At 51.7% G+C, this 27,443-nt stretch overlaps 1 protein-coding gene across 1 annotated transcript; it reads right to left on the reverse strand.

Annotated features, from left to right (window-relative positions):
- Positions 1–318: 318 nt before the first annotated feature.
- On the reverse strand, positions 319–18,148 carry Trpm5 (transient receptor potential cation channel subfamily M member 5). Its single transcript, XM_031388968.1, has 23 exons — positions 17,878–18,148; positions 16,668–16,834; positions 15,828–16,014; positions 14,560–14,624; positions 14,230–14,421; positions 13,875–13,977; positions 12,513–12,631; positions 11,478–11,816; positions 11,272–11,412; positions 11,040–11,163; positions 10,517–10,662; positions 9,726–9,838; positions 9,481–9,573; positions 8,883–9,141; positions 8,102–8,220; positions 7,790–7,922; positions 6,944–7,118; positions 4,258–4,411; positions 3,171–3,352; positions 2,728–2,860; positions 1,917–1,989; positions 1,385–1,451; positions 319–1,090 (listed from the first exon to the last, which is right to left on the reverse strand). Exons 1-23 carry the CDS (start codon positions 18,140–18,142, stop codon positions 1,002–1,004), a joined length of 3,438 nt encoding a protein of 1,145 aa, XP_031244828.1. The 5' UTR covers positions 18,143–18,148; the 3' UTR covers positions 319–1,001.
- Between the last annotated feature and the right edge of the window lie 9,295 nt (positions 18,149–27,443).

The following is a 27,443-nucleotide window of genomic DNA, read 5'->3' on the forward strand; positions in this document are numbered from 1 at the left end:
ATGAGCATAATCTGCCCTCACCCCCACCCCCAGAAACCAATGCAGTCCCAGCACTGGGCCTGTACAGACCACAGGTTATAGGAAGAGGCTAAGTTGTGAGCCAGCATATGGTTAGTATCCGGGTGTATGTCTCCAGGATCTGTGACCTCTGTGTAAGACACAGTGATGCTAGGTCATTCAGCTGAAGCTGGACCATAGAGGAGCAGCAGGATGCATGAGTGAATATTTCATGTGGAGGCCAGGGACTTGGACCAAGTTAGCTAGCCTGGCCTGCTAAGTACCAGGTCTGCCCAGACTCTGTAGTCCCCATTCTCTGAGTTCCTCTAAAAGACCTGAGTGGTCATTTAATTTGGGGAACAATGGAAGGAACAGAGATGCCTTTCATTGGGTCAGACAACCCTCCATGTTACCCAGATGTTTGAAATGTCTGTTTAGCCACCACTGTGGTCCAGTTTAGCTGATTTGAGGTTGTCTTCAGGCTTTATAGAAAGTACAGTAGCATTGGGTACCCTTGAGTAATATCTTGGGGTTTCTGCCAGAATGATCAGACAAATAATGCTGTCAGGGCTGAAAGACAGGAGCTAGTTACAGTAGATCCAAGTCCTGCCCTCTAGGGGCTGATCGGCTGAAAGAAGCTCCTAGTGTTTAAGAGGTTGGCTTCTTAGGAACTCAGAGTGAAACAGGGGCTAGACTTAATAGCCCCATCCAGGCAGATGGTGTCCTGTGTGGGACATGGCCATTTCCAGCTGTTCAGTCCAAGCCAGTGAAAGCTTTAGTGGGACATGAAAAAACTTCCCCTGCTGGAGAGAATACCTCTGGGGCTCCTAGGTAGATGCCAAAGACATGAGTTTCATTTTTATAGGAAGGGATGTCCAGGAAGCGGTCTGTGGCAAGGTCTTGAAGACCATCTCTCCGAACTGCTGGGAGTAGGGGGAGGTTGATGTGACCCAAAAGCTCAATTTGGCCATGTCTGGGGCTCGAGGGCAAGTAGTTTCTCCATGTCAGGTGTCTGAGGGTGGCAAGCCAGCCTCTAGGTACTCCCTGTCTCTAGCAGAGGCTGGTTGACTCCTGCGACCACAGTTCTGGGAGCCTGGGAGCAAGAAAGGGAGAAAGGACCCTCAGCTAGAAAGCCCCAGTTAGGGCCAGGCAGGAGTGAGGCAAGGGCCAGGGCATGGAAAGTGGTAAGGCAAGCAAGGCCAGTGCTAGGCAGGGTCTTGGGACACTAAGGAACAGTGGCCTGCCAAGGGTAGCAGGAACCTCTAGCCCAGGTGGAGAAGGCAGGACCTGATACGCAGCAGCCCGCAGCTTTGCTCTTGCCGTCATCTGGTGGCTGAAGGGAGGAGTCCATACCCATCTCATTCCCGTGGCCCGAATCAACACTTACTTGAGTAGGTGCCGCCTGGAGCCAGTGTATCAGTCATGGAGGATAAGAGGAGCATACAGTAGTTGGCCTGGAGAGAGCCAAGGGAGCTGCTGGGACTTTGTGGGGTGGCGGGAGAGGGAGGGAGGGGAGCGGGCAGGGGAACATTGTGTGTGTGTGGAGGGGGGGTTGGTCTCCTCCCATGTAATTGCCCCCCTGCGAGGGCTACTGCTGCCCTGGAACTCCACACTCTGGACCAGGTCCTCCATAGTGCATGATAAGGGATGGTGACTGGATGTAGTGCTGAACCTAGGTTTTGTTGGACCAGCTCTAGAACAACAATAGGTCTCTAAAGTGAATTGAGGCAGGGACAGGCCTAGGTCAACAAATGCCTGTGCCCTGAGGCCTCACCTACCCTATCCATATAACCCTTCCACTCTGTCCAGGCCCTAATGCTAGCTACCAGGATGCTGGTACAGGACTGTGGTAGTTCCTACAGACTCAGAAGGATGTCCCCACCCCAGAAAGAAAAATAGACAGTGGGTTGCTAGCTTGCCTGTGATTCCAGACACTTGATCCTCTTTTCTTGCTCTCTCAGCCCCCCGATGTATTTGGCAATCAAGTCCACTCTGTGGAAAGCAGGGCCAGCCTCAGTTGGGACACTTCCATGTCACTCCACAAGGGGGAGCCTGCGTGTCCTAACTGCTTTCTCAGGGCCTCAGTTGGCTGTTGCCTCTTGTTCTATTGCCCTTCCAATCTTTACCTGGGACCTATCTATGGATATGGAGCACTTCTGTACTCTCCAAGAGATTGAGATCCTGTTCCTGCTTGGAATAGACTACCAACCACTAGGGTAACCATCAGGTCATCCCTATAAGTGTTCAGGAACAGCCCCTCCACCATCTAGCACAGACTGGGGGTAGATCTTCAGGCTTGAGAGAGGAGGAAGAGGGTCCCATTGCAAAAAGATGGCTAATTATGAGCTTAAGCTCTCAACCTATACACATATACACTCCTCCTAGAGCAAGAGGGCTGGGTCTTGGGACCCAGCCATGTTTCCCTAGCTCAGGGGTCCTGTTATTGGCACTAGATGATTTCACCCAGCCTTAAGGCAGTTCAGAAAACCCCATCTATTACTGAAAAGGCTAGATATTCCCCCACCTCCACATGTTCGCAATGGGAAGTCCCTCCCAGACTTACTGCCCCTTATAACAGCTCGCTGATCAAGGGCAGCCCAGCCCCGCTGCGCCTGAGTTTACCTGCCTCCCAGCAGAGCCCTTCCTACATCTCTGGGCAGCTCGTGAACAGGAATGACACCACCTGCCAGCCTGAGCCTCATATGCCTGCTGTCCCACAGGCTACCCCACCTGTATGCCGTTTTCCTCAGCACTTCCCCCTCGCTGTCCCTCCTCCGTTTCTCCATGGCACTCAGGAAGTTCTCCTTTTGAACTGTTTCCCAGGTAATGATCTTCTGGTCCAAGGGATCAGGCAAGTCTCTCTCTGGGAATGTGGGAGACATCAGCAAGCTTTGCAGAGCGGTGTGGGCCCCCTAGGGAGAGCCTAGGCCCAGGCTGATGCAAGGGAGACCGAGGGCAGATGCCACCAGGCAGGGCACAAGGTTGATGATAAAATAAGCCCCATGCAGGGATTTCAGGCTGTAAGGAGACAGGCTGGCCTTATGGCTGTCTAGTCTGTACCTGGAGCTTTGGTTAACCTGGACAGAGCCTAGATGAGGAACCCCGGTCCCTTCTATGGTCTCCTCTGGCAGTTGGGACCCTCGGGAGCAGTGGCATCCAGCCTGGGGTCTCACCCAAGTGTTGCCTCTTGTGCTGGGCTTCCTTCCTGAAGACCTGCTTGAGCACCAGGCTCAGGTGACTAAGCAGGATGAAGGGTGGGGCCAGAGCTGGTCGTCCGTGGTATTCAACAATGAGGTGATATCGTTGAAACTTCCAGAAAATGTCTGCATTGCCTTGCACCACCTGGAATGTGTAGCTACAGGACACACAGCCAAGCCCTTGCCTTATAACCTGCTCTCCCTACCTCAACCCAACATCCACCTCCCACCCCACATCCAACCCCCTGTATCCCATTTTCCATCCTTCATCCTTTCACCCTTTCACCTCCCACTCCTTATATGTCGCCCCCCCCCCAATTGCATCCAGTGGGTAGCTAGGCTGTGCTGGGAGCCCTTTCAGAAAGATAGAGGCTAACGGTTAGCTTTAACTATCAACTTAACACACCCTAGAGTCGCCTGAGAAGGGAACCACAACAACAGAGGGACTGTCAAGATCATACTGACCTGTGGGCATGTCTGCGGGGGATTAGATTGATGCGGGAAGGGCCCAGCCCACTGTAGGCTGCACCATTCCCTGTGCGAGAGGTCTTGAGCTGTGTAAGAAGTCTAGCTAACCATGAGCCTGAGTGAGCTAGCCAACAGCACTCCTTTGTGGTTCCTGCCTTGAACTCCTGCCCTGACTCCCCTCAGTAATGGACTGTGTTCCAGGAGTGGAAGATGAAATAGGCTTTTTCGTCTCCTAAGATGCTTTCAGTCAGTTTTATCAAAGCCACAGAAAGGAAGCTAGGATGGGGGTCCAGCACCCCTCAGACACATCCTCATTTATACCGCAGTGGAGCTTACTTAGTGGCGTGTTTACACAGCTCTGAGTCCCCAACCCTGTAGGCTCACCTTCCTTCCTAACAGGATAGACAGCAGGGGTGGGCCCATAGTGTGTCCATACCTGGCGTGTTGGCTCTCTGCTGCAGGTCCAGCCCAGTGGACACAGCAGCAAAATACCAGGACATGGGTCCTGTCTCTATCAGCACCCTGAAACCAGCCCTACCAAGAGGGAGCATGGATTAGCGAGGGCAGGCGGCCAGAAGTGGAGGCAGGAGGGTACCTGAACATGGCGATCAGAAGGTTCATAAGCAGCACATTAGTGACGAGCAGGAAGGTAACCAGCAGGAGAATGACCAGCCAGTTGGCATAGAGATTAGGGCAGGAAGCTGAGCTCTCCAGCAGCAGAGGGTGAAGAGAACAGTTCACACGAGCCTCTGCAAGGCAAACAGACACCTTCAGACTGGGAGTACCGTTCCAGGCTGAGGCTGACAGCTTGGGTGTGGGTGCTGGGTAGGTGGCCAGAGGCCTGATTCACATGGGCTAGCTAGTTTAAGCACCAAAAGTCCCATTGTGAGAAGCCAGACCTAGTTGCACCAAACCAACAGGTGAATTGTTCATTATCTGTCTTCTCTACTGTGATTCCATGGAGGCAAGCCCAGTCCATGTGAGGAACTGAGAAGAGGAGTCATAGAGCCATCTCCTGTCTGTCATCGCATGAAACAACTCCTCCATCTACCCCAGAAGGGCCTCCTGCCCATGCCTTTCCCACCTAGGGCTCCCAGATGGGATGCAAACCTGGTGCTTTCTAGGTATCTCTTCTCATAATGGGAGTACCCAAAGCCCTGGGCACCCCCCAAGGACTCTGAGTCACATCACTAGCCCCTAATAAGTGCCATCCCCTTTACTTATGCTTTTCCCCTGCAGGGCCCCACCCTGGCCAAGCCTGCAGGGCAGCCTAGGCTGAGATTGCCATTCCTCCTCCTGGCTCCATCCCCTGTCTTCTCCATGCTGTGTGCTGGTGCATAACTGTGTAAGTAGGTGTGGATGTATATGCGTGTGTGCATGCAGGTACACCACCTGTACACTTCATTGAGTTATTATTGCTTTGTTCTTCCAGCTCTCTGTGTTACAGGTGAGGCTCTAGGGGAGGCTGCCTTGAGGTACAATTTTGGGATATTTGACTTTCAAGGCCTGGCATATGTACTGGCATTCTTCTGACCTGCCTTGTTTCTCAAATCCCTGCCTTGTTTACCCAGTGAGTTATTATATCCAGTCAACCCATGTGAGTTGTGGAGTATTCTATTGTATGGAAGGCTGCATTCAGTCATCTGAGAGTGCCAGATCCTGCCTTGCCCCGTCCAAGGCACTCCATCCCCCAGCCTATGAATCTGCTCCAGGTTCTGTTTTTCTAGCTCTCTTCCCTTCCTTAGGTGCCCCAGAGGGGTGGCCAAGTCCCTCAGAAGCAAGGAGGTTTTGAAAAGACATAAATCCTGCCTGAAGCCTGAGAAGGCTTGCCTGGCCTAGCTGAACACAAGTTTGGCCCTGAAGCCCAGAGCCTGGTGGGAAAAGGAGGAAGCACGTGATGTGGAGGAGAGGTGAGGACTTCCCAGGTCTCTATACCCGCCACACTGGGCCAGAACTACCCAGGCCTCAGTTTGCCTCTGAGCACAGGCATGTTAGAGAATGCCAGCCCACTCCCAGCAGAGTAGTCATGGTGTGTAGGGACTGGCCAGGCTGCTTCATGACTCACTCTGCCTGCCACACCTATAATGGTTCTGCTGACCCTGCAGTGGCCTCTGTGCCTAGACTAAGGACAACCTTGCTACCCTTCTAAGCTGCCAGGTGACCTGAGCTTGTTCCCAAATACCTGTGCAGGACAAACCAGAGTTGCAGTTTCTATGGAACTAAGACCCTAGCTCTGCCCTGGCTGTTGGGTACTCACTCACCTTCCTCTTCCTGGCCCCAGGAACTGAGGCCATGAGGCCATATGGCTCAGGGGGAGGAAGAAACAGGCAATGTCTGTTTAAGCTAATGGCCTAGAAAAGTGATGGTTCAGTTGAGCAAACACCAAAGGCAGTGTGGTGGGGAGAAGAAAACAGCCCAGGGTATGGCTTAGGAACACCCCAATTAGAAGTTAATTTCCAGCCCTTCTGTCCCTGGAGGCCTAGGCTTGCTCCAATCTCACTGTCATCTGTGGACAAATATTCATCAAGTGTTATAATTGCTGACCTGGCCTCATTAATGGCCTCCCCCAGGATGGTTGGGGTCAGGTCTCTATTGACCATCCAAACTACATGGCCTCACGGTTAGATAACACTAAGTCCCTCGACACTAGCCAGAACATTGACACCTCCCCCAGTGCCTGAATCTGCATCCTATCTCTAAGCCTGCACATGTCCAGTAGTGATATATGGAGCCTCTGTCCTGATCCCCCACTCTCAAAGCCTCTTTCCAGCCTAATGAGCTGAATCCCTATGTTTGTCCAATCTTAGCCACCTTAGGTCCTCCTAGGTCCCTATTCTGGCTCCAGGGTTTTTCTTCCTCCACCACCCACAAGATCCCTGCAGTAAGAACGGAGCTGCATCCACTTGTCATGAAATCCCTAGAATCTCCATCATCCCTAACTAGGTGTAGGGCCTTGCTTGAGGGGGCACTCATGACTACAGACAAGCCTCATAACACTGACACCAACAAGCAACACGCACAAGTTGAGGCCCATCATATCACTTGGCCTCCCCAAGAAGAAAACCAGCCCTGCATATTCATAATCTCCATTGCCTACTTCCCAGCCAGGGAAAGGTTGGAGGCTTCATGGCTGGCTGTGTCTTACCCTACTCTGGATCTCAGCCTAGAAGGTATGCGAGGCCTGTGCCCTAGACTTAGCATGCCATTGTCTTGGCCATTTACAGCCAGGGACCTAGAGCCCAACTGCCCATCAGCCCACCCAGGAATGGCTCAGCACAAACCATCAATTTCATCCAGAGGGATTTGCCCAAAGATCTGCAGGTAAGGCCTGTAGAGCACACGTCGGAAAATCCACTCCAGACGGCCATCATGGGGGTGCAGCAGGGCCTGAGTGGTCACACCATAGGCCACGAGCCACACACTCAGGAAGAAGAGGAAGAAGAAGACATCCTTCATCTGCAGGGGAAGGGTCACAGGGCATGGATGACCTGGGTGGTAACTTGTCCTCAGGGGTCACAGAGTGGCTCATTCTACCCCAGGGTGGAGTTCAGAAAGCTTACCCTCACCTAGGGTTGGAGTTCCAGGGCTTTCACCTCAACCTAGGGTTAGAGTCCCAGGGGAGTCATCCCCTCCCAGGCCTGGGGTGTTAGGGTGCTCACCACTACCTTGGTTGGGGTTTCAGTACTTACCTCCATCCAGGGTTGGAGTTCTCAGGATTCTCACTGCTACCCGGGGTTGGGATACCATGGGCTCACCACCACCCAAGGTCAAGGTCTGAGAGAGCTCACCCCCAACCCAAGTTAGGGTTCTGGGGAGCTCATCTTACCCAGGACTAGGGTCTCATGGGTTGCCATCTACCCAAAGCTGGACTTATAAGGGTCACCCCTCTATGTGGATGCAGTTGGTACCTCGTCGCCATCCAGAGTCAAAGCTCAGTGCCCTTCCCATCTATGTATGAGTCAGTGTTCCTTTGGGCTCTGCAGCTATCCAGAGCTGGGATCCCAAGGGACTCACCCCACCCAACAGGTTTAGGGTCACCATCCATTGAATAATCTAGGTTCCCCATCTATCCAGGGTGGGGTCCCCAGTACCTCACCCCCTCAAGGGTCAGGGTCCCAAGGACCCACCATCCGCTCCACAATGATGATCTTAGGACCCAGCTGCTTATGAATAGCAAAGATGTGGATGAGCCGAAGTGTGAACACCATGAAGTCAATGGCCAGAACAGTCCGGCCAGCCTCAAACACCGAGGGCACCATTCTGGAGAGGGACCAAGCTGGATAAGGCTGCTGGTGCTCATGAAGGGCAAGAGGTTTTCCCCAAGACACAAAGTATGCTAGTCAACTGACCAAAAACCAGGTTCCAGGACCACACTGGGGTTTCAGAGGGCTAGGTAGGACCCCTATAGCCTACCCACCAGCCCACCTGAGGCTACAGACCTACAGGTGACACCAACAATGAACAGGAAGATGGCCACCATGTCACACTTGTTCCAGTTGTCTTCCACATACAGAGTGAACTTCTTCACAAGGCGTGTGTCCTCATCTGTGAAGAAGCCCTGGTGGGGGAGAAAGCCTAGTTGCAGCACCAGGTCTCTCTTGCTGAGACTAGGGTAGAATCTGCATGAGTTGGAACTCAGTTTCCAAGTTATCAGAATCAACTGATGACTAGCACCCACTGTATGGCTAGGATTGGATCAATTGAAGAGATTTTAGGGATACGTCTGGGGACAAAAATAAATGAGGTCAATCTAAACTTAGGGTCAGGACTGTCTGTGACTAAAACTCAGGTCAGTCTACTTTGAGTGTCTGGACTTAGCCAGTGACTCAGGTCAGAGTTCAGACTCTGACTAGGGAATCATGATCATGATCAATCTGGAGCAGAGATCAAGGGTCAGGATGGGGCTGAAATCAGTTCAGGTTGGCTCTAGGACAGGAGCTCAGTGTGTGATCAGGATTAGGGGTCAAACTGTGATGACTAAGACTCAGTCTGTGACTAGGATCAGGGCTTAGTCTGATTAAGACTGGGGCTGGGGCTGGATCTTGGACTGGGGCTCGCTCTGTGACCAGGACCAGGACTCAGTAGAAGGGGTTGACAGAAAGGCCACACGGTGGTCTTGTTCTATCGATTAAAAAGTCCTACCTCCCCAGAGCAGATCCCACCTTAGTCACATATAACACAGCCTGAGCGGCAGAGGGACAGGCCATGCTGGCCACTGACCTGTCGGATTTCCTCCAGCACCAGTGTGAACACCCAGAAATAGAGGGTAACCTCAGAGCCAGATGGCCCCTGGGGTGGTGGCCTGAAATCCACCAGCAGGACATAGGTGAACAGGAAGAGGAATGCAAAGTACATGACCACATTCCCCAGGAACACAGTCACAGGAGCGCCCCAGAACTTCCTCCACCGCGTGAGCAGGAAGGCAGCTTGTGGGCCTAGATCGCCTGGAGCCCTTGGTGCCTCTGTTAGCTTCTCCAATCTGTGTGAGTGCAGAGGTCACCTTGGTGAGGAGGTACCAAACCACAGTATCCCATTGGAGCCTGACTCTGTCTACCATGTTTCTAGCAGCTGGCCACTGCCTAGTGGTAGCCCTTACTCTCTCCATCCTTCCTAGAATTCTTCATTCTTCTTAAGCCCCACCCTCCCCTACCTTCTTAGCCCTGCTCTGTTCATTCTAGCTCACAGCCTCCTCCACTTTTTCTGCCCTCTATCTTTCCAGGCCCACTCTATCTTTCTGTTTTCTATCTCCTTCCCTTCTTCCCCACTCCTTGAATCCTTCCTGCCCCTTTATCCCCTTCACCCTCCGGCCACCCCTTACTGGCCACCCTGGCTGCATAGGAAGCTCTTTTCCATATCCAAGCTGTCTGGCTCCTGCAGATCTTCCAGGTCCATCCTTTGTGGGGCATCCTCACTGCAACACAGAGAATATCCCAAGCATGTAGACAGAAGAAAGTACTGGACCAACAGAGAAGTGTGGGGGAGGCTTACATAGCCAATCAGACATAAGGCCATGAGACATAAGAACAGCGAGACTGGCACCTGCTGCCGCCTACATCAACCTACCTGAAGGAGATGAGGTTTGTGTAGATGAGGGCTGGGCAGGTGAAGGCACTCAGAAGTCGTAGGATAGGTGTGCCTGTGGCCATGTCTCCCCACCAGATTTTGGTCAGGAATGCCTAGAATAAAGTCACATGTTCTGGCTGCCTGTCACCACACTTTTACTCATGTAGGGCTGTGTGCCTGAGATACCCTTCCCAGATCCCTCTCAAGCCCCCTCCTGGAGCACCCGCTCTGACAGAAGAGCAGACTCTTTATAGGAGGATGTGTTTGCTTGTTTTGTAGCCTGCCTGCTTTTTTTCTTTTTCCTTTGAGGAAGATTCCTATAACCCAGGATAACTATCACTATCAACTACATACCTGAAGATGGCCTGGAACTCCTGAGCCTTCTGTTTCTACCTCTGTAGTGATAAGATGGCTGGCATGCACCACTATCCCTGGCTTATTGAGTGCTGGGGATTGAACCTGGGTCTTCGAGCATGCTGGACACTATTAAATGAGCCACACCCTGAGTCCTGTTGTAACTTTTCAATAACAGAAGTATGGATTGGAGTTATAGACAACCAAACTGAGAACAGGTGTGTTGTTTGGCCCAAGAGCCAAGCTAGGAAAGTATCCTCGATGGAGGAAGCTGAAATTCAGCCGCTCTCCTGGTCCCTCCCCTATATAGCTCAGACATGGGCTAAGAGCTTCAGGTTAGGACATTAACGGAGTTACCTCAGTGTCCTATGTGGGTAGCTAGGGCCCTGCTAACTCTCCTTTCCCCCTAGCCACTCTTAGGCTGATCAGCCACTTACTTGCACACCATCATGGGCAAAGAAGGCCTTGGCATCAGCTTCAGTAGCCAGGTGCAGGCAAGTTGTCCTGCTCCAGCTGTGGTTCCTGCGCACCAGCAGGGCAAAGGCACGGTCCTCACTGTTGCTGTAGCACTCTGAGAAAAGATCTGTGCACAAAACCAGCTGCTGGGATGGAGTGCTGATGTCCAGCCCCTGGGACTCCCCACTGCCCCCCATCCTCTGCAGTATATGCCCTGAATCTACTTCCTAGGGTTTAGTCAGGCCTCCCATGCTACAAGGCCACTGAGAGTCCCACTGACCTCAAGGACCTTCCCAACCTCTGACCTTCTTTGGCCCTTCCCCTCCCTAGGGATTGTGAGGGCCTCCACCTCCTGGTCAGGACTTCCTGACCAATTTCCACCTCCAAGAGGAAATGCTCTGTTCTCTGCTCTAACCAGGAGGCCATGGGGGTTACCCTGGGCCATGAGGCTATCAGAGATATCTGCAGGGGACCAGAGGCAGAGGCCCTCTGCCTGTGACTCACCCAGGGCCAGCTGCTCATACTTGGCCTCACGCATGGTGCGGGCCACCTCTGCCTCCTTCTCCAGGTGGGACATTTCCTTTATGATCTTGCAGGCAGCCAGAGCAGCAGCCACACCTTCCCGGCCCTCGAAGATGGAGAGACAGGATTTTAGGAGGTGGCCCAATTATCCCAACATTCCCCAGTCTGCCTCTTGAGATGTCCAAGGAAGCCATGGACTGAGGTGGCTGCTCACCATGGCCCAGAAGTATGTGGCCATCTCATAACGATTCTGCAGCACAGCCCAGAGGAACAGGTCCCTCCAAGGGTCTTCACTCTTCCGACTGAGGTCTGGCAGCCACTTCTGGCCTGTGGGCCGCTTGGGTGGTCCTCTCTCCTGCAGAACAGGGTATCAATAGTGAGCCTATCCAGCGCACCCTGGCCCAACCTAGCTCTACTCACCTCCATCCTGCGCCCATCCTGGTAGAAGCCACGGCAGGCATCATGCAGGAAATCTTTGAGTACGCGGGAGACCTCATGGAGTGAGAAGGCAGGCAGACCAACGGGCAGCTCCCGAGCCTGCTGGGCACTCAGGCCAGCCAGTGTCAGCCGACCCTCCTCATGCTTACGCTGCAGCAGTTCAAAGAGGAGGCTCTTGGGGGACACAGAGTGGTAAAGCTGCTGCAGCCGCCCATAGGTCAAGAACTCGGCCATGTCTGCACCGCTGTCCACAAAGAGGCGTACGAAGTCAGGCTTGTTGCTCACTAGGGCATCTGTCATCACCTCTTCCAAGTCACAGGACTGGATTCACCCAGTAGAGGAGATCAGGACAGTAAGAGGGAGGGAGAAAAGCTGAACACCCTCCCCTGGACAGCCCCAACATATTCCCTGAAGCTGGGGTACGCATGGATCAGCAGAGCATGCTGGCCTCAGGTGCCAGGGATAGGAAAGGTCTGACGAGTTAACATTAAGAGTGTTAGATTTTTTTTCCTCTCTCTCTCTCTCTCTCTCTCTTTTTTTTCCAAGACAGGGTTTCTCTGTATAGCCCTGGCTGTCCTGGACTACATTCTGTAGACCAGGCTGGCCTCGAACTCAGACATCAGCCTGCCTCTAAAAGAGATGTTTTTTTTATTTAAGCCGGGCGGTGATGGCGCACGCCTTTAATCCCAGCACTTGGGAGGCAGAGGCAGGCAGATGTCTGAGTTCGAGGACAGCCTGGTCTACAGAGTGAGGTCCAGGACAGCCAGGGCTACACAGAGAAACCCTGTCTCGAAAAACCAAAAAAAAAAAAAAAAAAAAAAAAAAAAAAAAGAGTGTTAGAGCTCCCTCTGCCCCAGTTGGGATTTTGAGTGTTCCCTAGCAACATCTTGACCTCCTCCAGGGAAATATCTGAGACAGAATGGGCCCAGATGATACCCCTGAAACCCCACTACTTCAGACTTCAGTGTATTCCCTGCCTGGTATTCCCAAGTCAGGCCAGGGGAGCGGGGAGAGCACCTTCCATTCCACGTCCCCATTGAAGATTTCACTCTTGGCAATGTCCACGCGATCCCAGGCCACCGCTAACTTGAGCTCATCTAGGTAGTCTTGGGCTTCTTGGCTGTGACTCTTGCAGGCTGTGGGTGGGAGTGAGTCCCACAGAGCTGGGGGTGGGGAGGGACTAGAACTCTGTGAGGACTTGATGGGGGTTAGCAGCCACCTTTAAACAGGCAGCAAGAGGCATAGGACTGAGCATTCAGGGCAATACCCCAAAACCCTCCTGGACACGATCTGGTGAGGCAGAAGCATGCTGTCAGGAATGGAGCACTTTGGCCAGCATCTTCTTGCCCAAGAGCAGGAAGGACAGGGCTGTACACTCCCATGCAAGCACATTTCTTCCATGGGGATGACTGACACTTTCACTAGAGGCTACGGTTACCCAAAAGCCCCAGAGTTAAGAGCAGCAGGCTTTTGCCTCCATGGGAGTGTGACTCACTGAAAACCACATGTGGTCCTGTATGTGTCTTCCTGGACCTCACTATCTCAGGAAGGGAAGTGACTAAATCCAGAGCTGCCCCTTTGTAGTCTGTGCTGACTTTGAGTTTGCTATATAGCCGATTTGCTATGTATCAGCTTGAGCAGCAGCTGGTCCTCCTGTCTACCACGTCTGGTTTATGAGGTGCTGACATTGAGCCCAGAGCTTTGGGTATGGTACACAAACATTCCACCAAATGAGCCACATCCCCAGCCCCACATGCCCCAGGCTCTCTTAGAGTGGGCCCTTCTTCAGGTATGTCCCCATCCCTTGCCCTGCACTCTCTCCCAGCTTCTAGTCTGTGTGTACCTGCTCCAGGTCTGCCCTGCTACATGGACAAGCCTGGGTGGTAACCCAACATATCCACCAGTGGCTGAGTGGACAGACCCATGGAACATCTACACAGTAGACATTAGAACTTAGCCATAGAAAGGAAGGACTTCTGGGCATAGAAAGGAAGGCTGCCATAGGGATCAGTCTGTGGGAATTGTGCTTCAAGAAGGAAGCTGGGTACTAATAACACGAACTGTAATTCCATCCATATAAATTGGCCCCAAAGCTCACATTCTTAGACAGAAAGCAGGGGATTAGGACCTGGGGAAAAGGTGAAGTTATTGCTAAGGCTATTGAAGGCATGTGTGTGTGGGGGGGGAGGGTAATAGAAAATTTCCAGAACTGGAGATGCTTACAATGCCCTGAGACTAGATTACAAGCTACTGAACTGAACACTTCAGAAATGCTTCATGAATTTGTGAGTCACCTTCCCTACCTGGGAACGGCTGACAAGTCTCCACTGTGAACACTGCTAAGTCTGCAGCCTCTAAGAGCAGGTCTACTTGGCTCACCTTTCACAAGCGCCTTGAGGATGACGGTGTCCAAGTCCTCAGAACCCTCCTGCTCGAAGTCATACACTGTGAGCAGGTGGGGGTGTGCAGCAATGTTCTGTAGCTAAGACCAGGTAGAAGCCTCGAGGTCTGAATATGTCCTGGAAGGGTCCTCAGATGGACCACTTAGTACCTGCTAACCCACAAGCCTATCTCAGGACCACCCACAGACTGACCAGGCTAGCTGTCTGGACCCAGATAATTCCGAGGTATATAGGAAGACAGGGCCTAGGCTAGGCTTACAGGACTTTTAAGGAGGAGCATCCCCACCCAGGGGAGGCAGAAGTTGGCCATAGCAGCCCCCAGCAGCACGCACCAGCTCTGTCCAGTGTACAATGGCTTCCCAAGAGAAACACTCGCTGGGGAATTTCTCTCTGAACTGCTTCTCAGCCACCTGGGGCACCAGGAGATGAGGCTGGCTCACCAGGGCAGCAAGTACATCAGCAATGCCCCCAGAACCTGCCAGGATCAGCCATGGGGTAGCCTGCTCCACTGCCCTGGAAATCCTCTGGGGAGGCAGAGAAGGTGACACCCAGATAAATGCTTAGGAGGTGCCTCAGCCCTCCTCACCATCCTGTAGGGGCCCTGAGAAGCTACCATATCCTTCAGGACTCCAGCCAGGGGCTTCTTTCCTTCCTGCCCTTACCTCTAGGGTGCTGGGGTCACCATTGATCAGCAGGCAAAGGACAGGTATCTGGATGCTGCTGGTGCCTGTGGGTACAGCAGGCATGAGGCCATTTGATGCTCAGAACGTGAGAACTCAGGATCATCCCCAACTTCAGACATCCCCAGGTACCATGTTTCTGCACACCCTGGCCTGGCCTGGTCTGGCAAAAGCTTCCTTCCTTCCTTCCTTTTTTTTTTTTTTTTTTTTTTTTTTTTTTTTTTTTTTTTGTTAAAACAAAACAAAAACCTCAGGGTCTGACAAAGCCCAGTCTAGTCTTGATTTTGAAATGTAGTTTGGGATGATGCATCTCCAGAGTGCTAGAGTTACAGGTATGTGCCATAGTGACTAGTTTATTCTATGCTGGGAATTAATCCCAGAGCTTTGTGCACAAAAGGCAAGTACTCTCCTAATTGAGCTACAGCCCCAGCCCATGGTGGCTTTTTCTCCCAAGGGTGAACCCAGATAGTGTATCAAATTCCTGAGCCATGGGCCCAAGACTTAAACCTTACATCTGCACTGTCCAGAGCTGGCATGTGATACTTTAAACACAAAGTAACTTGCTACCGCCCAAGGACAGATACACTGTGGCTAGGTAGTCACTCTACCAGCATAAGACAGAGTTGCTCTGCACTGTAAGAGACACACCAGGCCAACAAATGGTCAGAAGCTGGTGGGATCTGCCCTGCTCTGCAGTTGTTCTGTGGAGGCCTTTGTAATATCAGACACTGATCTGTTTCCACTGTTCAAGTGCACTTGCTTTACCAAAATATTATATTGTTGTTTGTTACTACATTATTCACACACTTTCTGAGCAATGATATAGTAGCTTATAAATATTGTTTGTCCTTGAATATTTCCTAGTCCCTTTTACACTCTCCATTAGCCACAGATGTACCCATTCCCTCAGCCACTTCTGCTCCCTGGTGGCAGTGAAGAGAACTGCACCTCTAGGAAGACTTGACTAGCAAAGTCTGCAGCCAGAGCAGTGCCAATGAAAACAGTGGCAACTGTCCTGTAGTCTGGCCAGGAGGTGGCTGCCTAGCCAGGGCCACACTGCCCAGCGGTGTCACTCTCCCATCCCACACCAATGGCTCTTCTTCCCAGGCCTTGTGTGCTCAGGCATGCAGGACCCTCCTCTGCTTCCTAAAAGGCCTTTTCCCATTCTCTATGAAGTTCTTACTGGTGAGTGCCACGTCTCCATGTCTACATCCCAAAATGCTGCGCTGGGCAGCTAGAGCAAGCCTTACCCCCATAGCCTGTCCTCTGCTGCGAGATGTGCTTCTCCAAGCTCAGCTGCAGCTCTGCCAGTCCGTCGTTCCCACTCCCAAGGGTGCCTGACTCCATGAGGATGAAGTGGGAGAGATTGCTGTCCAGGGGGCAGAGGGGCCCCTCAATGTTGCCCTCATCTGCTGGGTAGTGGATGGGAGTATCCTCCTGTGCCGAGGAGACATGGGGAGGCAGAGACATTAGGAGCAGCTTGGGCTGGGCCTTGCTGTGCTGTGCAGGCCATGCTGGGGGCCCTGAGCGAGACTTCAGCGAGGCCTCAGAGTCCCCACCCCTCAGGCTGGGGAGGCTGGACTGTTGGGCCAGGGGCCTCCCTAGAATGAGTGAGCCATGGAAACAGCTGGGGCCAGGGCTGTGAAAGCTCCACCTTCTAGACTCTTCTGGGCTGGGGTCCAGACTTCACCTCAATGGGGCCTCCTGGGCTTCTCATTGGTTCTGCCTCACACAGTCCACAGGGTGGGGGATGTGTATGAATACCAGAGAGCAGAAGCCACCTGGCCAGGGTTTTCTGGAACTTGAAGACAGCTGTCCAGCCAGACTGGGCCCTGAGTGTTATTGGTCTAGCTTTCTGTAGGGAGTACAGCAGGTTGCCACCCTTATTCCTGAGAGATGCTGCCACCTGGTGGGAAGTGCTGGGCCCGTGGAACCCACATCTTCCCCCTGCAGCCCATCCTTGTCTCCCACTTCTCAATACTTTCAGGGCCTTTGGGAGTGACACAGTTCTTCAGTCTGCTTATAGCTTCCTCTACTCACCCAAACTCACTAGACCCTACCAGCCATGGTCCTGTGAAGCTGTCACTAACCTGAACACCATCTAGGAGTTGACAGTGAAGGATTCGATCCAGAGAGGCCATTCCGATGGCCACCACACGGATCTTGGTGGACGTGCTAGCTAGAGAGTGATCACGTACAGCCTGTCCAACATGGCGGGCCAGGCCCACATGGAGGGCACTGGTCAGGATCCAGGCACCTATGGGAGGGGGAGAGAAGGGTCCTGGGAGTCCTCCCTGCTGGCTGACCAGGGAATCAAGTAGTGGGAGATACATTTTTTTTCTTTCCCCCAGACAGGCTTCTACAATGCAGGCTATTCTACAACTCAAGTCATTCCATGTGTTCCTTGTACTGGAAATACAGTATGTACCACCGTGTCCAACTACAGGGAACACTTTGAGGCTGATGGGAATATTAAGGCTCATGGGGGATATATGTGTGGCAGACATTGATCTTTTCCAAGACTTGTAGATGCTGCCCCGTAGACTGTTCTGGACAAGGATCTGAATGATAAGGTTCCCTGAATGCATCTGATTGCAAACTGTTCCTTTATTATAACCACTTCTGCAATGAGAGAAACTCTGAACTTCTGACCCTCTTAATGGGTATATGTTCATGTGTGCAGGACACCTGTGTCAGGGGCCGGATGTGTGTGGAGGCCAGAGGTGCCATTCACCTTGTCTCTGGAAGATGGTCTCTGATGAACCTGGAGCTTACTGGTTGGGCAAGTCTGGAAAGACACTGTCACAAGCTACAGGGACTTGTCTGTTTCCCCTAGCATTGGGACTACAAGCACATGCCTCCACGCCCAACTTTCTGTGTGGGTGCTGGAGATTGGACTCTTGTCTTTAGCCATCGAGTTCTCTCACTACATTGGTTAGTTTTAATTTATTTTTAAAATTATCTAAATATATGTCAGTATAGGCATGATTGAAGCTGCCTGAGGAGGCCAGGTGTTGAGTCTCCATGGAGCAGGAATTACAGGCAGCTTCAAGCTGTCTGACATGGGTGCTGGGAACAGAACCGCAGATCCCTGCAAGAGCAGCACATGGTCACTGTCGAGCATCTCTCTGACCCCCTGTGCTGCTTAGTTCCAATCATCAACTTGACACAACCCAGAATCACCTGGAACGAGAATCTTAGTCTAGATCAGATTGGCCAATGGGTGTGTCTGTGGTGAATTGCCTTGGTTGCAAAGTGATATGGGCAGACCTCACCCACTGAGGGCAGGGGGAGCCTTACCTGTGCTCTGAGCTGCTTTCACCAGCCCCTTGCGCAGGACATCCCGAAGCCAGGACTTCATAGCAAAAGGCCGTTCCTCACCCACCAAGGACACCACCAGGTTGGGGGCTGGCAGGTGCCACTCGGTGAGCAGGAGTTCAAAGAGCACGGAGGGGGCCACACTGCTTGGCACCTTCACAAACTGCAGGGTAAGGAGCTGGTGGGTTCCAGGTGGTTGACGCCGCTGGGTTGTGGGGTTCTGATCATGGGGGAGGAGGCTGGGCATATGGAACAGGGCAGTCCACAGGAGGGCAGGCTTTAGACCCTCCCTCCTTGGGGCAAGGCTTCTGTGTGGTATGGCCATTGAAATATATCCTTCTCCTGTGAGTGGAGAGTGAGGCAGGAGTCCTGAACCTCAAGGTTCTCATTATCACCAGGGCAAGAAGCAACTTTCCACTTTTGCCCATCTGGTCAGGGTCTCTGCACTCAGCTCATAAGGAATGGACATAGGGTGAGCCAGACCCAGTACTGGGCTTTAAGGAAGAAGTAAGACTTGGGGATTCCAGGCATGGTGGAGTTCACTCAGGCGTGCATTGCTCCTACCTTGCCTCGCTTCTTCCTGGACCCTCCGAAGTTGATCTCCCCCCTGCATAGAACTGGCTCCCAGCCATCCTCAGTATCTGGGGGGCTGCCTGGGCAGGAGCTCTGGGCTGTTGGCATGGTGGCTTTTCTGTGAAACATGTGATGGAACTCATAGGATGGACTAGCCACCCTCTTCTCTTCATAAGGAAGACCCATCCCACCTGGCAGGTGAGGCAGCTGTCCATCCGCTGGCCCCACCTGGGCTCTACCTCCCTCTCCGTAGCTGTAACTAAAGTCAGGCTCATTCTCCACTGGGGATGGGGCCACAGCAAACCCACCCGCCTGCCTCTGTTTCTCACACTTACTGAACTCTGGGCATCTAGATTCCAGCACACTCGGCACTGTTCTCCAGAGGCTCTGGCAGGGGATGTCCTGGAAACTTCTAAAGACAGTAGGAAATTCCTTTTCCCAATCCATGGGAGCTACACCCTAGACTGCTCCAGACAAGGTCACAAGTTTTTGCCTGGGTAGTTAGGTGAGAAGGCAAGTGATCTAGCTCAACTGGGAGGGAAGAGTGGAGAAGAGGAGGGGTCTGGGTGGAATTGGAAGTCCAGGGAAGGGAAGCAGAGATGACGGCTAGAATGGGGAAGCAGGAACAGAAAGCAGAAAGAAAATCCAGGACTAGAAGTCCATGGGAGGCGGGGAGAATGCAGGTGAAGAGGGAATTGGGACGAACAGGAGGAAACAGGTAGAGAAAGACCCCTCCGGGCTCTTCCCTCCAAATTCCCACCTTGGTAAATAGAGGATGAAGAGGCTCCCTGCAGCATCCCTCACCCTGGCTGGGCTCAGGTCTTCTTCCACTCACCCAGCCAGGCTAGGCCTCTCAGCTCTACCCTTCACTTCACTGACGAGTGGACTAGCCTGTGTGGCATGCAGCTGGGTTCCCTACAGATCCTCTGTGCTTCTTTGATGAATGTATAGAACCTCTACTGCACCTTGTGGCTCTGCCTCACCATGCCTTGAATCCTGAGAGCAGGTGTCCAGCCAGGGAGGAAGAACATTTTGGAAGGACCCTTGGTCCCACTGTAGGTAGAGATCCTGTCTGACATGGGACCATGCTTTACATGCCACTTCCCAGGTCTGCATGGCTGTCCCATGTGCTCAGCTTTGGGGTGCCCCCATGATAGCTCTTCAGAACCTGTACTTTTTACTGGGGGATACCTGTGCACATATGGGGCTGAGAAGGAGGGGTATGGGGTGGTATGAGTTAGGAGGGGGCTTATCCTCTGCCTCTTGTGGCTACCCTGGACAGGAGGTGAGCCAAGGTTCTCCCTATGTACTGCTGGAGCCAGCATGGTTATGGTGCTGCTCCAAAAGAAAGTGTATCTCAAAAGATACATCTGACTCCTAACTCTTGGTACTGTGCACGTGACCTTCCACAGAAGTTCAGCCTTTGCAGATGTGAACCGATGTTTACCTCTGATGAAGGTTCTGCAGATGACTGATTCATTAGAATGCCCTAGTTGTAGAAGTTGAAATGTTACAGATCCCTAGCTAAATTATCTCGGGCTGTCTTCAGCACCTATTTATCACCCACTCCTACTGTCTGACCTAATGTCCATCTTCCAGGCATAAAACCTTTAGCCTGTATTCTCAGCAAACCTCATGCTTCTACCAACCCAAATGCCAAAAGTATCATTAGATTGCATCTGAGGCCTATAGGAGAGATTTCCCCGCTTAGCTGCAACCTGCCTGCCTGGCTATCCCACTAGTGTATTTGATAAATGCCTTGACTTACTGTTGTCATTTGTTCTGGGACTACAAAGGTTATTGTAACCATGGCCACAGTGGAACATGTCCCTTGGGGTCTCATTAACCACAGTCACTCATACTTAGCTCAGTATAAAGTAAGTCTTGTTGCATTTGGTGCAAGAGCACCATTTCATGTTGCTGTAGGTGTAATTGAGATATGCTAAGTCTTCGTGTGGAGTAGGATAGGCTCTTCACCTGAGGTAGGTGCAGGGACAGAAAGTGAGATGGCCCCTTGGAGGCAGAAGAGGTAGGAAGCCTCCTCGTTGTAATTTATCTGGCTTGGGAAGACATGGGGCTTCTTGGGGCTGTTCTAGGTGCTATCGCAGGGTTTTTGTTTTGTTTTGTTTTGGTTTGTTTTTTTGTGGCTTCCCTTACCTGATGAACTTGCTTAGTTTTTTCTGTCATAAGCTAAGGTCATTTGGAAGGAGGGAACTTCAACTGAGAAAATGCCTACATCAGATGTCCTACAGGCAAGTCTGTGGGGGCATTTTATTGATTAATGATAGCTATGGGATCCTGCCCTGGATTCCCTTCATGATGGACTGCATAGTGCAAATGGAAATTAACCCTTTCCTCTCTGTGTTGCTTTTGGCCATGGTATTTATCGCAGCAGCAGAAAGCAGACCTAGAACACCTGGGCTTCGCCTTGGCCTCCAGACCAAGAGAGTCATGTCACCCTGATTTTCCAGTGTATGGACCTATATGAAAGTAGCCACCATGGGTCACTGTGTAGCCATAGGCAAGTCCTCTCCCTTGTATCTTGTTCCTGTAGCCAGGCCCAGCTCCTTGGTTCCTTGGTTCCCTGCAGTCCATCCTGCCCCAGTTGTAGGAGATGTAAATTCACCCCACCCACACCAGGAGTTCACACCCAGGGCCTGTGGAGGGCAAGATTTGAATAAGGTCCTCCAGCCACAGGAATAAACAGCTGATGGTTTTCCTGTAGGAATCTGGCTAGGGTCACATGCATGTCCCTATGTACTGGAACAAAGACCACAAGCTGGGAAGCCTGACTTAGTGAGGTGCACTCCTGAAGTGTTAGGGACAAAAATCCAAAATTTAAGAATGGATAGGCTATGGGGCCTTTCCCAGGGCTCTGAGGATATCTTTCAACTCCCAGGGGCTCCAGGCATCCCTTTGTTTATAGCCATGTGGACCCATTCCTACCTCTGTGGTCAGGCACTTGTGCCTGTGCATGTCTGTACTCTCTTCTTCCTATAAGAACCTCATCACTAGGACAGGGCCCCCACCTTCCCTTCATCTCATCTACAAAGACCCTGTTTCTAGACAAAGCTACTGTCTTAGGGTCCGAGTGAAAAGCCTGCTGCTAACAGTAAATCTCACTATGGAAAGAGAGTCCCCAGTCACTTCTGGACATGTGTTCTGCAATAAGAGAGGTAACTCCAGCTGTATGTGTACTCTGGCTTGGAGTATGGGAGCCATGCTGTTTGTCCTCAGTCTTTGGACTGGGATTGGGACCGCCAACTCTTCATCGCACTTAGTTCCCAGTGGGAAAGTCATTGACAGCTTCATTTTGGCTGGGGAGGAGTCCTCTGGGGCTCCTGAATCTCTGGAGGTTTCTTTTCCAAGGTCTAGGCCCTAGAGAATGCCTTTCAAGATGAGGTTCGACAATGTACCCCCACTCACGGACAATGGATTAGACCCTGCAGACCAGGCCACCTTGCCTTGCTTTAGTATAGACTAGATGGATGTTCCAGACTCCTGGATGCCATGGAAGGTGGACTCAACACCCAGGAACTGCCAAGCTTTTCTCTCTCCCCCACCAGGCTGAGGTGGAGGGGCATCTGGGCAGGTGCCAAGTAACAGGCAAATGTTGCCACAAAGAGGGAAGGCATGCAAATAGGATTTGCATGTGCAGGTGTCTGGGTCTAAAAGCCACCCTTTGTTGGTGTTTGAGGGGGGGCATTGAGGTACATAACCCTGATCATTATCCTATGCCAGAATTCTGAAAGACAAAAACCAGATACTTAACCCCAAGGCATCGGAGACCTTGAAGGCTCTTCCTAGCTGAGACAGTCATAGGAACAGCCTGCACTAAATGTACTTCTCAGCCCCTAATATGGGAAGAGCCCAGTGCATGATAGATCTGGCACCCAAACCCTGGGGTCCTGAACTTATTTGTCCTTAAACTCTCTGTGCCAGCTTACAGTGATATGTAGGTAAAACCACAATGATAAGAAGGTTACTGCACAGCAGACATGAATTGGCATGGCACCCGTCATCCCTCCGTGAGGAGACCTGACATTCCTGACAGAGTAGGACATAGGTACAACTATGAGGAGCTGGGTCCTCACCCACAAACCCCTCCCCAGCCCCTGAGCTCGGGCTGACTTTCCAAGGTGCTGTGGCAGATGTAATCTCCAAGTTGGAGGCTCACAGTTTGGATTGCCCTCCGCCCAGACCCTTCCGAACAATGGATAGCCCCCTCTCTTGCCCATTGTAGACCTGTTCTCCTGATGCCATCCCTGATAGAGCTGAAGAAAGAAGAGTATGAGGTAGGAACGTGGCTAGAACATGGCTCCTGCTTGCCCTTCCTGCCTGCCCAGCAGAGGACTGGGCAATTTTCTGGCCCCACTCCCTGTGCAAGCTGACCCTGGTGTGAGCTTACCTGCCTGTTCGTTCCAGATTCCTGGCATGTAGCTGCTGGTGCCGAATGTTGGAACCACTCATCTACTGTAGGCTGTGTTCCTCCCTCACTCCCCCCACATATACCACACCCGGCACCTGGCAGCCAATGATGTCTTAGAAAGCTGGACGTGAGTGAACATAGGGTACCACCCAGCCACCAAGGGCCAGATTGGTGCCATTGGTCTGAGAGCTCAGCAAGGCTGGCCTGGAAGCTGTACCCACTGTTAAGTGGGGCTCGAAGAAGCGTGGGTCCTCTGTCCTTTCCTCCATGGGTTCCACCTGGCACAGACAATGAGTACAGCCTGGGGGTCTGTACTCTAACATGAGGTCAGAGATCAGATGTAAGACAACATGATCCATGAAAGGATGTCTGGCAAGTTGTCCCAAAGAGGATAGGCAAGTAAATAAACTGTTTCCTGAGGTCCCACGAGGTCAGGAGATGTCTGCCCTGATCTGTAGTGTGCCACACTCCTGGGGAATCCTATGGTGTGCATGAGCTGATACTGTCTACTTACCAGTCAGGCAGCCAGTGCCTTGGGGACTGCATGAGGACTGCCTCTAAATTAAGGCTCGGGACTGATGCTTGTGGGATAGACCATGTGTTTCATGGCTGTGACACTGGCTGCTTTCCTGTTGATCCATCCAGCTCCTTCAACACTGAGTCCCAATTTCTCTTCCTGTAGACCGAGATCTTTGAGTCCAGCTTCCAGGTGGGTAACTGGGCAGGAAAGACCCTCCAGACAGCTCTTGACAGTGTTTCTGTGGGCCCTTCCCCTAGAAACCACAGGATCTGGCCCTCCTTACTTCATGATGAACTCCAGGGGTATGGTCTAGGGGTTGGGCAGCAGCCTAGGACCCAACATTAGCCACCAGAGGGCGCCAGGATCATAGGCAAAGACAAGATGTGGGCAGGGTGGGAAGGTAGCCACCTTAGGCTAATCAAGGGCGGGGGGGTCTCCTGGCTTTGCCCTGTGCAAGAAGGCCACAGTTACATGACCATTTGAGCTAGCATGTTCCTTAGCATACCTGTCACATTACCTTGACATAAGCCAGGTCCATTTGAGGTCCTTCTGGAATTACAGGCTGGGCTGGGGCCAGAGACTCAGAACCAGGTGCCCTGAAGAGCAGGGACCATAAGCTCTCAGGGTTTGAGAGCTATAGGGTCCAGTTATGGAGGAAGGGACATATCGGGGGCCTAGGTGGAATGGTCAGATCTCAGCATAGAACAAAGCCAGAGTCCATTGGATTCTGGAAATCTAGCCTAAGTTCATGACCACCAAGCAGTCCAGGGCCTAGCCTTCCTATGCCTGGGGACTAGATGGAGAATAAGAGTGCTTCCAGAACCCTTCCTTCATCTGCTCCTGCTCCTTTACCTCCATCTTCTGGACACTTGAAGGGCTGCACCAAATATTCCCTAACTTCCAGGCCAGTACCATGTTATGGTTCTTACCCACAACCTTCTGTGCCCCCCACCCCACCCCGTGATTCTAATAATCAAACTCCAAAAGGCGCCCTGACACTTTTTCTTCTGCTGCCTTGGGGCACCACTCCTTAGAGCATCTCCCACAGGCTTGTCCCCATAGGCTCCCCTGTCCTTCAAGGACCCCTTTACCCAGGACCATACCATCACAGGGCACGTCCCTTGTAGCTCTCCTCCCAGGCACCCCAGCAGCATTGCTCAATGTTGCTTTGTCATCTGAAATGACCTTTGTTTCCTCATTTGCCCATCAACAGCTGCTTCCCCATAGCACTGCTGGATGCTGGGCAGTCACAGCCAACTCCAAGTGCAGAATATGACAGTATACAAAGCATGTGCTCAAAGATAGTTGTGTACCTGGGCATGGGCATATATGCCTGAGCTATATGGAGGCCTAAGTGGGATCTGGGGAGATAGCCATTTAGTGGGAAGCAGCTTCCAAACCATACCAGGCCCTGGGCAGATAGACACTGGGCAAGGCTCAGCTGCCCATATGCTCTCACTATGAGCACTGTGATGAGGGGATAGAGAATCAAGGTGCCATGGGAGAGATGCCTAAATTGCCCTCAACGGCTGCCTCCCTACATTGATCACCATGGCTTGGCTAGTAGCTGTGTCTGTCTCTCTTTGGTTGCTCTGCCTGGTGCCAGGAAGGTACTTCCTCTTGGGCAAGGCTGTGTCCCAGAAGGCAAGTCTCCAGCAAGGGCTGCTCCCACCCTAGTTTGTGTCCCTAAGTTAGCAGTTTTCCTTCCCACCACTGACTGTCCAGCCTCACTAGCTGCCTTCCATGCTCAAAAGCCAAAGCCTAGCATCCATGAGGACTAGTGTTCTTTGAGGTACTATTTAGTGTTCTCAAGTAGATTGAGCTATCTCTGAGGCTGGCCCCTAGGTTTGGACTGGAACAGAAGAGGCCAAAGTCTGGCAGGTCTTCTAATTTCCCCAACCTGCAGAATTTTGTACTCAAAGCCTCCCTCCTCCCAAGCAGACTTTTGGGAAAGAAACTACCTCCTAGGACCAGACCCTAGCCCAAAGGGCCCTGCCCCATTCCGCCCCTAGACTCAGTTCTGTCTCTGACTGCCTTCCGTGGGAAAGATATATTCTGCAGGCCCAGAAATTCTGCCTTTCTGGCTTTGGCACTCAGGGACCCAAGGACCTCTCCTTCTCAAGCAATTCTAAAGCCACCTATGTTGCCCTCATCACCTTAGTACCTTCTTGGCCCAGGATTTTTATACAGCGTGTTGGACTCTTGTCTGTGGTCTCTAAGTTGGAGATAATGATCTGGGAAGAGCAAAGACAGAGCATCACAGGCCTTAGGCCTGAGCTCTGACTACTAGTCTGACACTGGTCCTGGAGCTTATTCCACAGTCATAGACCAAGGCCAGAGGGGCTGAGGGACCAACTCAGACTCCTGCCAAGTCTCTAATGGAAACTAATGGTTTCCTGACCCCATGGCTTGTACTCAGCTTCCGTGCACACATCTACACATTCCGTGCCCCCAGTACATGCTGTCTATAGAGGTACTTGTATGCTTCTACATTATGGAGAGCAGGTACAGGACCAGCCTCAGTGTGGCATCGACTACCAGCCCTGTACCTGTTCCAGGTCCTGTCAGGCAATGGGGATAATGACTATGATGAGCATTTACTGGGAGTTGATGAGGACATACCAATGTAAGTATGTTTAGGTTAGCACCCAGGGTATCTTGAAAACTGACAACAGCCACCCATTCATCAATGACCCATCCACCCAGGCATCTTGTTTTATAGTGTGTGTGTGTGTGTGTGCGCGCACGTGCGCAGATGCATGCATGCCCTATGTCATCCCTTGCCTTCCCCTGTTTGAGACAGGGCCTCTTCTTTGCCACCATATACACTAGACTTCTTGGAACTTGTGCTTTCTGGGATTCTCTTGCCTTTACCTCCTAACTCATTGTAGAGTACTAAGATTACAGATATACACTATGTGTAGTTTTATCTGGGTTCCTGGACTCTGAACTTATCTTTATGCTTGTGCAGCAAATGTTTTATCCTCTGAGCTGTTGTCCCTGTTCCTATGCAGGCCTCTAACCAACACCCACCACCTTCTGCCCAGTTTCCTACCACCCAAGCCTCCAGATACATTAATCTGTGTATCATCATCCATCTATCTAAGAGATAAGCAACCCTCTCCAGAGGAGCAGAACTCATAGGATATATACATATTAATGAGATTTATAGGGTAGCTTACATGATAGGTACCAAGTAGTCTAATAATAACCATCTACATGCTGCAGAACTGAGTCCCAGTGTCTGCTGAGCCCATGAAGTCAGTCAGTTACCTCAGTAGTCCCAGTCTGGTTCCAATCAGGCTTAGAAGATCCCTGGAGAACCATTGCTGTTCAGTCCATGCTGGAAAACCAAAGTAGCTGGAGTCTGAAGTCAACAGAGGACAGCAGCAGTGATGGACACACTTGCTCAGGAAGAAGAAGCAAGATAAGGTGGCCATTGCTCTTTCCTTGGGACCTCTTTATACCAGGACCAAGTTCTGTGTTGATCTTCCCCAATCTTAATCCTCTCTAGAAACACCCTCTCAGATATACCCAGAGACAGTTCTCCTAAAGTAATTCTAAATCCTGTCAAGTTGACAATCAAGACTAATCAAGCCATTCACTCACTGATCAATTGATCCATCCATCCATCCATCCTTCCATCCTCCATCTACCTACTGATACATCCACCTATCTACCCATTCATCTATCTATCCATCTATCTTGTTATACATCGGTCTTAGTTAGGGTTTCTATTGCTGTGAAGAGACACTATGACCATCAGATCTCATTACAGATGGTTGTGAGCCACCATGTGGTTGCTGGGATTTGAACTCAGGACCTTCAAAGAGCAGTCAGTGCTCTTAACCGCTGAGCCATCTCTCCAGCACCGACCATGGCTGTCCTGGAACTCACTCTGTAGACCAGGCTGGCCTTGAACTCAGAAATCCACCTGCCTCTGCCTTCCAAGTGCTGTGATTAAAGGCGTGCGCCATCACTGCCTGGCCAGCAATTCTTATAAAGGAAAACATTTAATTGGGGCTG

Source organism: Mastomys coucha, unplaced genomic scaffold, assembly GCF_008632895.1.
Source record: "Mastomys coucha isolate ucsf_1 unplaced genomic scaffold, UCSF_Mcou_1 pScaffold21, whole genome shotgun sequence".
NCBI classification, from domain to species: Eukaryota; Metazoa; Chordata; class Mammalia; order Rodentia; family Muridae; genus Mastomys; species Mastomys coucha.

Coding starts and splice junctions, on each gene's coding strand:
- Trpm5 (XM_031388968.1), bottom strand. CDS start 18,142: ATGCCCAGCCTCCTCCCCCATGATCAGAACCCCACAACCCAGCGGCGT. Junction 11,817..12,512: donor ATGGGGACGTGGAATGGAAG/GTGCTCTCCCCG, acceptor GGGTGAATCCAG/TCCTGTGACTTGGAAGAGGT. Junction 9,839..10,516: donor TTGCCCATGATGGTGTGCAA/GTAAGTGGCTGA, acceptor ACTTTATTCTAG/GCATTCCTGACCAAAATCTG.